The 11,734-nt window shown below is 46.3% G+C and overlaps 2 protein-coding genes across 2 annotated transcripts; both read right to left on the bottom strand.

Moving 5' to 3' along the window:
• Positions 1-714: 714 nt before the first annotated feature.
• On the bottom strand, positions 715-2,325 carry LOC107192876 (glycine-rich cell wall structural protein-like). Its single transcript, XM_015582224.1, has 4 exons — positions 2,320-2,325; positions 1,639-2,275; positions 943-1,558; positions 715-862 (listed from the first exon to the last, which is right to left on the bottom strand). The coding sequence occupies exons 1-4, from the start codon at positions 2,323-2,325 to the stop codon at positions 715-717; spliced, it is 1,407 nt and encodes a 468-aa protein (XP_015437710.1).
• Positions 2,326-5,574: 3,249 nt separating this feature from the next.
• Positions 5,575-11,362, bottom strand: LOC107192941 (FERM, RhoGEF and pleckstrin domain-containing protein 1-like). The gene is made up of 11 exons (XM_015582299.1): positions 11,340-11,362; positions 9,500-9,711; positions 9,123-9,212; positions 8,559-8,934; positions 8,359-8,468; positions 7,930-8,070; positions 7,700-7,854; positions 6,842-6,963; positions 6,603-6,763; positions 6,262-6,521; positions 5,575-6,205 (listed from the first exon to the last, which is right to left on the bottom strand). Exons 1-11 carry the CDS (start codon positions 11,341-11,343, stop codon positions 6,130-6,132), a joined length of 1,707 nt encoding a protein of 568 aa, XP_015437785.1. The 5' UTR covers positions 11,344-11,362; the 3' UTR covers positions 5,575-6,129.
• Positions 11,363-11,734: the final 372 nt, after the last annotated feature.

Raw genomic sequence — 11,734 nt, 5'->3', positions numbered from 1 at the left:
AGTCTATTAGTTGGATGTACCGTTTATGCAGCTAACAACCTCGGAAAGGCGATTTTATCAAATCGTGAATCGCACAAACATACACGCGATAGGAGCGATAGCGCGTAATAAATCCAGGATCATTTCATGTATCGTGTTAATCGTTTATTTCGTTATGAGAACTTCAGTGCCTCGGGCATCGTCCCGATTACGCTGGTGTCCTTTCAACGAGGATCTCTGCGAAACCCATACGTAAAAGAGAGATAGTACATCGAGGGAGCCTTAAAAGCGAAAGGTACATAGAACGAGACGAGAAAATAACATTCGATTAACGCGATTATCGCGTCTGTCTCGTCTCATCGGTGCCCAGCGTTGAAAATACGCGCAACGATCGGGTATCTCGGTAAGACAGGTATACGAAGTGTCCCGATTACAAGACAAATTGTCCTTTACACGTGAAGATACAACGATGAATCGTTTATTGAGATACGATACAGTTTGCATAGTCAGACGTTGCTCTTCCATAGAAGAAAATGGTATTACGCGGGGATAACAAGAAGCTGAATGTTTTTAATGGGCCGTTCAAAAATCGTGTATCGTGCAACTTCGTTTAGAATTAATCACAGAAGATGTTTCTCCCATCTTTGCTCGCGAAAACTGATCGCGATTACAATAATGATCCTGATCGTATCGCTGAACCCTGGCTGTTTTCCGTTCCCATCGATCGCCAAGGATTTACGCGATCTTGCCAGCTGAGACCTTGTAGGTTCCCTTCCCGGAAGAATCGATGCTGGCCCCGCTGTTGCTGTAGACGCCCTTGGCGCCGCTCACGGTGCCGCTCTCGTTCACGCCCTCGTCGGCGTCGCCCATGCGATTGAAGAGGCTAGTAACAGGAACAGTGGTACAATTAATTTCTCCGATTAGTCTAGAATTCTTTTCAAAGTTTCAAATCATTCAACCTACTCGATACCATGACCGCCGTAGCCACCGTTACCGCCGTAACCACCCAGTCCTCCCAAACCACCGGCGTTCGCGTTTGCGCTCGCGCTTGCCACAGCATTCGCTCCAGCGACCGCATTCGCGCTGGCGCTTGCGTGGGCATTCGCTGACGCCGACGATCCACCGTATCCGCCAAGACCACCTCCGCCGTAGCCACCGTTTCCGGCGCCTCCGTAACCACCTGCTCCACCACCTCCAGCGCCTCCGTAACCACCGGCTCCACCACCTCCGGCGCCTCCGTAACCACCAGCTCCACCACCTCCAGCGCCTCCATAACCACCGGCACCACCACCTCCTGCTCCGCCTCGTCCACCACCGTAACCACCAGCTCCGCTACCAGCGCCTCCGTAACCACCGGCTCCGCTACCAGCGCCTCCGTAACCACCGGCTCCGCTACCAGCGCCTCCGTAACCACCAGCTCCACCACCACCGCTTCCATAACCACCAGCGCCTCCTCTGCCACCTCCATGGCCACCTGCTCCGCCCCCAGCGCCTCCATAACCGCCTGCTCCACCACCGATACCGCCGCCACCACCTCCAGCTCCACCGAAACCGCCTGTCTTGGTTACTCCACCAGTTCCTAAGAGATAACGAACGATTATAATGCTTATCCGGATACTATACGTGACATAGTTCTTATACAGCTTGCTCTGTTTTTACCTGCGTAACCACCTGAACCGCCGCTACCACAGTTCCCTGAGCTGCAACCACCCCCGTGCCCTCCGGCACCGCCTCCACCGGAACCACCGTATCCTCCAGCACCAGATCCTCCATAGCCGCCACTTCCAGCACCACTGCCCGAACCACCGTATCCTCCGGCACCGCCACCTGCGCCCGAACCACCGTATCCTCCGGCTCCACCTCCGGCGCCAGATCCTCCGTATCCTCCGGCACCAGAACCACCGGAACCACCGCAATTACCGGAGCCACAGCTACCGCCGCTTCCACCGTGGCCTCCACCGAGACCACCACCGTGTCCTCCACCGAGTCCTCCACCATTTCCTCCGCCGAGTCCTCCACCATTTCCTCCGCCGAGTCCTCCACCATTACCTCCGCCGAGTCCTCCACCATGTCCTCCACCGAGTCCTCCACCATTTCCTCCGCCGAGTCCTCCGCCGTGTCCTCCACCATTTCCTCCGCCCAGTCCTCCACCGTTTCCACCACCGTGTCCACCACCAAGTCCTCCACCGAGTCCTCCGCCTAGTCCTCCACCATGACCTGCACCATTTCCACCACCGTGTCCAGCTCCGCAACCTCCGGAACCACAGTTGCTACCCTGTCCTCCGGCACCACCACCCTTTCCACCGCCAAATCCTCCGCCACTACCGAAACCGCCACCACTTCCATATCCTCCACCTCCACCACCACCGCCGCCACCACCACCTCCACCGCCTCCACCGAATCCTCCTCCGAAACCTCCACCGAACCCGCCGCCTGATCCACCATATCCCGGCAACGGACTTCGTTTCGCCCTCTTCTCCGCGTCTGCAGAGAAAAAATTGATAAATCATTACCATTACCACAGAACAGCCTAGCGTTCTTAGAACGTTTGTTCGAACGAAGGGTCTAAATCTTTACGAAAAAACAATGTGGAAAATATAAAAACAATGAAATACCTTGCGCGTGGACGCAGAGAAGGGCCACGAGGGCCACTGTCCCGATCGTTCGATACCGCCACATGTTGTCGTGGTACGATTCTTCTATTACGCTGGTACGCGATCGTCGCACATCTTTTATATCGTTCCCTCCCACTCTGTGTATTGCCGCGGCGGTTCTTCCTGAAACCGTCGACGTTTCTTCGAACGCAGATCCAAGCGCGAAACGGCAACGAGGGCAAAAAAAAACGTCCGCTGGCCAAGGCTAAGGTAAACGGCGATGAACGCACAACTCATAACGCGTAACATGTCTGCTGATCGACGAATCCTCGATCACGTCTCGTTGGCACCTCTCCTGCTAACCGACGATCGCCTCCAGCGATACGGACATCGACCTCGGCAATCGTCTGTCATCTTATTCTGACCTTGACGAAAACATTGCCATTAGATTAATTTCGTAGCTACATTAATTAAAATTACATTAAATTAAATTAAATACGCTCGATGGAACAGAACACCGTTAACAGGGATAGTCCAAACGATCAAGGTTTATGTATGTTTGCGCGAACCATCATCATCGACTCGTAATCCTTGAAACCGTCGGTAACGTGTTAACCCGATTTCCTGAATATCCTTCGTCCAGGAATATTTTCATTTCATTTAACGCATTGTCAGGGATCCACGAAAAAAAGAAGGAACGTGGCGACCCGTTATCTACGATCGTATTGGGGGTTACCCTGCAGGATCAACGCATAGAAAATCCGAAAGATAACAATTGGTAAAACCGCTCGACCGGCAACTGCGTCATTGGAAATCTCGCGCTCACGCGAGCTATTTCTATATAAGCGTTCCTCCGTTCACCGAGATGCAGCAAAAAAATTTTGAAGATCGATAACGAGAGGCTGGTTGCGTAACCGTCGGGAGCCTAGTCGGGATCGGAAGTCGCCGTTGCAGCCGCTTAACCGTCGAACGGGGAGCGCTTCGGTAAAAAATTCGCGACGCCTGAACCAAAGAATCGCCGATAACCCCGAGCGATTCGTCTCCTTAGGCATTGACCTGCAACGAACAACATTCCGTTAACTGTATGCAATCGTCAATTATACAATAATAATATTTTCCCGAGTTCTTAGCAGCCGGAGAACGCTTACGATCGCCGAAAGACCGCAACAGGTCGCGATTCCACTCGGCGGTCGAATGCAATGACACAATCGGCTCGAACCTCCTCGCAAGGATAAAGTTTCCATTAAATACCCGTTTTACCGGATTCGCACATCCTATTTTGTTCGAATAGTTTTCCCGGCGTCGATCATATAACTGTGATATCGAGGAAACGGTTACCGGATATCGCCCAACCGATCGCTGTGATTTTATATTATGGGTATTTCCAGCTAGATTGTTTCAACGTGTCGCTACGAAAGAGAAACAGGTCCTCGGGAAGAGGTGGCACCCTGTGAAGAAGGGACTTAAACCGTTATGAATTTGATACCGGTATTATGCCATCGAAGCTATATCGAACCGATATATTACCGAAAACCGAAATAAATACCGGTATTTTTTCGGTATAATACCGGTATAATATCTACCCTTATAGAAACCGGAAAAATATCGGTATCTATTTCGGTACAGTACCGGTGTTTCATGTTTCGCTATAAGTCTCTGCTGTGAAGTCTTCTCAATCGACGAGAAGAGTAAAAAAAATCGGTGAAATCGGCGAAGAAAAACAAATCTGATCGATCTGTATGCGCCTAGTGTGTATATATACTCCTACGACGCCAGAAGAGTAACACGCTCATTAAACTCATTAGCAGAAACTCATCGGGGCCTGAAAAAGTCTCTGCATATACATAACGAGCTCCTTCGTTCTCACGAGTAATACCGAAAGAATTTACGCAAGGATGGTGAAAAAAAAAAAACTCCGTTTGCGTTCATCTCTTCGAAGGTTGCGCGAGTCCGTCCGATGTTTCCATTTTCCGAATCGTCGATACGTACTCGAAAACGGCGATCTCGAACCGTTATCGAATATTCGAGGAACGCTGCGTGTGCTCTCTCCCATCCGTCTCTATTCGACCAAAAACAGAAACAAACCGAATGTATTAATGTGTACGTTTATTGCGGAACATCGATACATGATGTTTACATAACGACTTACATTTCGAGTGCACACGTTATGAAACGCGCTTCGATCGGGAAACTGTCACGATTCGCATTTAAATAAACGTACGAAGATTTTGGCAAAATTTCGCGTAAGCTGCCGTCGAGGATCGCCATTCCGTCAGAGAAACCCGAGCAACGAACACGTGCTATTAAATTCTATTTTATAAAAAAACAATCGGAGCAACTAAAAAACAGATAACCATTAATCTACCGACGGTTTCTCCTTTTTTTATCGCATCAACGGTACAACGTTTGTTTACGTAGTAGATATGTATGTTTGTTTCGATTATCACGCGCAGCTTCTCCCGAAAATATCTTTCCTCGGATCTAGATGTTGTGTGGTCAGTGCTGCATCGCGTTTAATCGTACAGACACCTCTCGTTTATCGTCTGGCTTGTTCTACACGATTGTTGTCCAGGCGTTATCCCCGCCACTGGAAGGAGGGTTAAGCCGTGGAACCTGTCAAGTGTATACTTTTGTTGCCTAGAGTCGGACTTCGGGTAAAAAACGAATTTACGAGAGTCTGAAGCATTTTTCCGTACAAGATTATTGGACCCGGGTTCGGGACAATAATCGAAAGGAGTCTGTATATTGCTTCGAACGAGTCCCAGGTGTACAACACATGGTACAAAAAAAGAAAAGAGTCGTAAAAGTTACGTTTTTATAAAATTCTTACCGACAACGGAGAAACAACAACACCTACGTCTTTAGTAATTAATCGATAGTATCTAATAACGGGAAGAACTGTTTCTACGCTAACGAAATTATTGTCTTTTTTAAGACATGGATCGATCAAAGAAATCTCATTAGAAAATTGGTCCAAAGTTTACGCGTTCGACGTCCAGCTTTTTCCGCGTCCGTGTCGCAGCTTTGCCGTTTCAACGATAGAGAGGGATAGAAAGAGAGAGAGAAAGAGGACAACAAATTCTTATCGGCGACACGAACGCGCTTGGATTCGTCCATCTAGATTCATAGAAATATTAAACAAGATACGCTTAGATCTAAATAAATCTATTTACATACCAATTATCACCGTTATCGCGGTACGAAGAAAAAGAAAAACGATAACGCTTCCAACGCGCGTTTTCAGCAGCAAAATTTCATTGAACGGCCGCCGCGCAGAAACGAGTACAAGGTAAATGCGTTTTTCTTCCTTCTTTTCCTCCTCCTCCTTGTCCACTTACGAGCTACAGTCTTCGTTTTGTCTCCCGATGCACGGATTTTGATTTGATTGTCGATTACAATTTTGATCGTAAGAAAAGTATTTGATTTCAGTCCACGTATATAAGGCCGCATAGTTTCATCGCGATCGGTATCCCCTGAAGACGTTCTCTTTTTTTTTACTTTTTGGATTGTTCTCTAAATACTACGCCGTACAGTCAAAGACGCCCACGATCGGCCGTTAATATCCTTCTTTTCCGTTAAAGCTGACCGACACGTGGCCTTGCTGAGTTGCGCTGCGTATCACCTCGATCCACCTGCGAAATCGTCGAGTTTTACAATTTTGAATTCGACTACAATGATTAATCCTCACCTTCCGAACGTGTAATCGCTCTCGGCGCGGAAGAAGTACACGTGACTCTTGAATTGCAGCTTGAACACGAAATCCTTGCTGATCCCGTCCTTCTCCGATGGGGTGGTCACGGTGTATCCTAACAACGGCAGACTAGCCAACGGGAAGTCGTCCTGGTGCGATTTGTAGAAGAACAAGCAGAAATTCGTGAATACCACCCAGAGCTTTTGCCAACCGTTACTGTTCTTGAATTTCCGCAACAGAAATCCGCTGAGTTGGTTCTGAAACGAATTAATCCTCTCGTCAGATTGGGGTTGTTCGTTGGATGGGGTCGCTCAAGACAGTTGCAAATTTGCACCTACTTGGAACGCTCGCAATTGATCGCTGTAGCTGATACTGGTGTTTCTGTGCCAGCAAACGTGCACGGTAGTGTTGCTTCTCTGTGATGCTTTTGCACCCCCGCAGCTTCCTCTGTCACCCTCGAATCCGACCCCATCGCCCACCTCATCAGCCGAGCCTAGATCTTGAATGAAATTTTTTCCACGGATAAATAATTAACGAAACAGAGTGGTTCATGATTTCGCAGCTGAGAAACACTCACTACATGACTGTAAATTCAAGTACGGCATCTTTGGATCTGCGTCAGCTTGCGCGACCGCCATATTCAAGTCTTCCAACCATCGCTCTTTCTCCTCCTCGTTGCCAGCAGCGACCGTCAGAGATCTGTCGGGAACGAGGACGGTTCAAAAGTTACCAGGACAAGTGCATACATACAGAGTGCCTCAGTTAGCTTGATCATCTCGAATAATGGGACTTAATGGTACACTTTATGAAAAGTTGAGGCGTGGAACTTAAATACCGGTATTTTACGTTTCGGTAGAAGTCCCTGCTTAAATGGCATCAAGGGGCACATCTTATAAGGCATTTCAGAGATTCAAAGGCACGCGATTTTGCCTTCAATTACTCTGCCGTCGAGACGTTCGCCGATCCTTCCGACGAGAATTCAGACTCACAAGAATGGAGCGCGGCCGAATGAACTCGCCGCGGCCAATTGACCCCTTAACAACGACACACGGACCGTCCTTTTAACACCTCGTTAACGTTCAATGGATTTACTTTATTTATTATTTATTTAGATTTGACGAACAAGGCTCAATACTGATACGCTATTATGTATTTTATTGAATTAATTGAGATAGTTTACATTTAAATGATGATATATTACCTGAGAAGAAATCCATGTTATCAAAAAGGCCTATGAATATGTAATTTATGTTCTGCAAATCTAAAAAATGTGCGCTGAATTCTTTCTAACTGATCAGTGTATTTATTTCAGTTGGGAGACCAAATGACTGATGCATACTCTAGGTGAGGTCTAACTAAGGTTGTGTACAGTAATTTTATAGTTTCTATGTTAATAATGTCTGCGGAGAATCGTTTTATACCCGGGTATACTCACTGATTTCCTTGGGCGTCGATCACGAACGCAAAGTACGAGCCGGTCTTGCTGTCGCTCTCGCGGATTTTCATTCCCTTCAACGGCAGCTGCCCGTGCACGCGGAAGCACTGGGTCGGTTGTTGAGTACGGAATGTGTACAGTAATACGTCCGAGAACTGTATATTCAGGGAAGAAATCGGTACGTTAAAGAAATGGAGAGAAGCGACTGCAAGTTTCAAAGTTTCGCTTACCAAGAAGAACATTCTTTGCTGAAAACCTTTGCGACTGTACTTTTGCAGACAGCCCTGTCTAATGAATCTCCGGCCTTCCTGAACCAGGTTGTCGAAGCCACCGATGTCTCTCTGCATCTCGCACAGTTGGACCAGGTTTTCCTAGATCGGCGAACAACGAAAGAAACATGTTAAGCTACGGGTGCTTAGAAAATAAAAGACTAATTTCTAAACTGCGGATTTTATGCATTTATAGCCCATAGGACTGTAAAATACAGTAAAAGACTAAAATTTCATCGGATCCAATGAATTTTCTATTTTAGTCTGAACCCAATAAGATACTTAAGAGGAAGAATGAATTTCTACACGTATGCCTGGTCTCTATAAATTACTTTAGAAAATGTTATTTTGTATAGAAATCCGCAGTCTACTAATTCCTTTCGTCATTACGGCCTGATTAATTATGCCAAGACCCTCGAGCAACGTTTCGCCCAGTCGATCCCTCGCTGCCAGGCAGTCCTCGAAGTCGGTGTGATCTTTCGGATAATGATCTAATAATCCTGAAAGATTAGGGTACGTTGAATTACATGCAGGAAGATCGTGTACCATATCTCGAGTGCGTATCGGGTTCGAAATCATAGAAAACTTACTATCGATAATACTGTTGTAATGCAACAATCGTTGCAACGGTTTCAAAAGGAATGAGGTTAACGGGAGATAACAATGCTTCTGCGCCTCGAAATCACGGCACAGTTGATCGAAGCGTCGCGACGTCCTTGTGTAGTATTCCATCTTCTCGAGGACAGGTAACAAATTCTCGAGATATTGATCGTAGAGCGGCAACACGTTCAACAAGGTATTGTACAGAAAATCGCCGATGTTGTGCCGCGCGTTGCTCTCCCACCGCGCCAATCTTGCCTCCATTTCTTGAAGGCAGGGCCCGTGGACGTCCGCTAAAAGTTCGATCAGCGTAACCACCGACTCACCCTCCAATTCCGCTTCTCGAGATACCTCCTCCCTGAACCACTGTCGTGCAGAAACGGGCAAACGTTGAAGCCGTGATTTTTGGTTGTAGGGATGAACCGATACAAGTAAATACAAAGTAAATAATCGATACTTTTGTTTCGATACCGAGTATTTTTAGTGTCGATACGTTCGAGTCGTTAGTTCCTGGCTGGGACTTTTAAACGATAAAAAACGCACGTACAACGTACCACATTTATCACGTCGAGGTCCTTTTTGTAGGTTCGTTCGGTCATCAGAAGTTCCTTCGCTATGTAATACGCCTTGTCGGTCGGCCATCTCTGCTCCGGGGCAAAAAAAAACATCGTGCAAATTAGCCGTAGAGAAACAAGAACGTACGAACAAGATACAGACTCCTCTCGATTATTGTCGCGAACTGAGGTCCGCTCTAGGACAATAATCGTATAGGGAGAAATTCTTTAGACCCTCGTAAATTCGTTTTTTTAATCTGCGCTTGACAAGTTCCATACCCCCACCCCACAATGGTGGGAATAACGCCTCGACAATAATCGTGTAGGACAAAACCAGACGATAATCGAGAGGAGTTTGTACGTTCCAGTTGATTCACCTTCGTTTTTCGAACCTCGATGTCCTCTACATCCCCGTTTCGCACCACCTGTTTCACTGGGCTCAGATCTGGTGTATCGACGAGATTCGAATTACCGTACGAACTTTCATGGTGTCCATTAGTCGCGCGATTCTCAGCTGATTTCTCGCTGGCAAACACCGAATTATTGTTCTCCTGTCTCCTCGGAGTGCCCTGCTTATCCCCCTCGGTATCTGTAAACGAACAAAAGTCAGCGAAGGAACTCTTGTCGGCGCCGCAAGCACGAACAGAGTGTACAGAATTACGACCACGGCTCGAACAACATAATAATAATAATAATAATAATAATAATAATAATAATAATAATTTTAATACGAAACGATCGCGAGTCGCATGCTAACGACGGTGCACTCAGGACGCCAAACGGTCCATTCGACTGTGTTTGCTTCGTCGACTTTCATCAAGCTGTAACGATGAGATTCGAGGAAACAGCAAAAGAATATTATTGTATATGTGTCTGTGTGTGTGTGTGTGTGAACAGAAAAGAAAGATAAAAAGAGGCAGTCGAGCGAGGACGTGTGTTTCGATGGTGAAATCTACCCAGCTCGTGTGTCACCAGGGAAAAACCGTCTTGGACAGAGGTTTGCTAATTTAGGATGCACGTGCAAGTATCGTGAAACTCGGTGCTAGAATACGTTCTACAGCACGGAAAGACGAAACTCTCCTCTACGAAAGACCGTTTCCCGATGGGTTCATTCAAACGTAACGACGTGATAAAACACCGGAAAAAAAGGATTGCGTTTCCACGGTGAAACGAATCCAAACTGAAAGGGAGATCAGAGCTGCGGACATGCTGAAACGCTTGCGTCGCGATTACGATTAAAACAGTGTGTAATACGTATACAGTGGACTCTAACTATATTGCCACTAAACATATTGCCACGCGTACTTTCGAACAGGGACTTTTACCGAAACGTAAAACACCGGTTTTTTTCGGTTGTACCTTCGCCTTATGTAATCGTATATAAGCCCTACCCTTATAGAAACCGAAGAATACCGGTATTTATTTCGGTTTTCGGTAATAAGTCCCTGCTTTCGAGCACACAAATTCGTTCTCCCACCACGTTGCGTAGGCCATTGCCATTTTACTCCCCTAGAGCCCCGACCATGGCAATATAGTAAGAGTCCACTGTATATACAGGGTGTTAATTTTATCTCGAGCACCTAAATTATTTACGCTGCTATTTAAAGAAAGAAAAAATGACTAAATAGGATGTACATGGTTTTAAGGCGTGCATCTGGTGGTGATAAAAAAGTTCTATGAAGGTCGTTTTAACGGTTTTTATCAAGGTCATGGCCTTGAAGTGACCTTGAAGGGGAAGAAATCAGCTTCAGTTTGAAGAATGCAGAAGTAAATAAACGTGATAAGAAGGAAAAAACATTTTATCACCATTAAAACCCTTCAGATCCTATTTAGTCATTTTTTCTTACTTTAAATAGTAGCGTAAATAATTTTGGTGCACGAGTTAAAATGAACACCCTGTATATACCTAATATATATCCTACTACGACGTGCAACTACGTTTTCTTTCGACACGAGCATCGGTATTTTTTACCGATCTGAAAACTAATCGATCGATGAGCGAAACAAGCCATTCCACTTTTGCATTCTCTGCCAACTACCGGACACTAGAGACCAAGAGAAAAATCGGGGGGTGCGACTACCGAGCAAGTGAATCGATCGTCGAAACAACGAATCGTTCAAGAATAATAGTTGTGAGAATAATAATAAGAAGAATAAGAATAATAATCATGAACGTATCACTGACAATAACGATAGGCACTGTTAGGGATTACTCACACATGGTATTGTCATCCGGCTGACCAACGAATCCGGGAGTGCGATAAAAAGATACGGTAATAAAGATCGGGAAGAGGAGGATTCGCGGGGGACCGGTTAACGAAACTGCAAACGTCGTGAAAACGAGATAGAAATAGAGATACAGATAGAAATAGAAAGATAGAATTTTAAATAGAGAGATAAAGATAGAAAGAGTGGGAAGAAACAGGTCGAAAGAGATTCGTGGATGCAGAACCGACCAAGGGATCCCGAGAGGGCTGATAATAAATCAGAACGAAAAAGTCCGCGTCGATTGCGGGGATAATTACATCAACGCGAACGTCGAGAAAAATGGGCTGTATAGAGAACGGAAACGTCGACGACAAAAGAAAAAACCACGAAAAAAAAAAAAAAAA

Source organism: Dufourea novaeangliae, unplaced genomic scaffold (assembly GCF_001272555.1).
Source record: "Dufourea novaeangliae isolate 0120121106 unplaced genomic scaffold, ASM127255v1 scaffold439, whole genome shotgun sequence".
Classification (NCBI taxonomy): domain Eukaryota; kingdom Metazoa; phylum Arthropoda; class Insecta; order Hymenoptera; family Halictidae; genus Dufourea; species Dufourea novaeangliae.
Note: the sequence above shows the minus strand (reverse complement) of the source record. Positions and strands in the feature narration are given on the sequence as shown.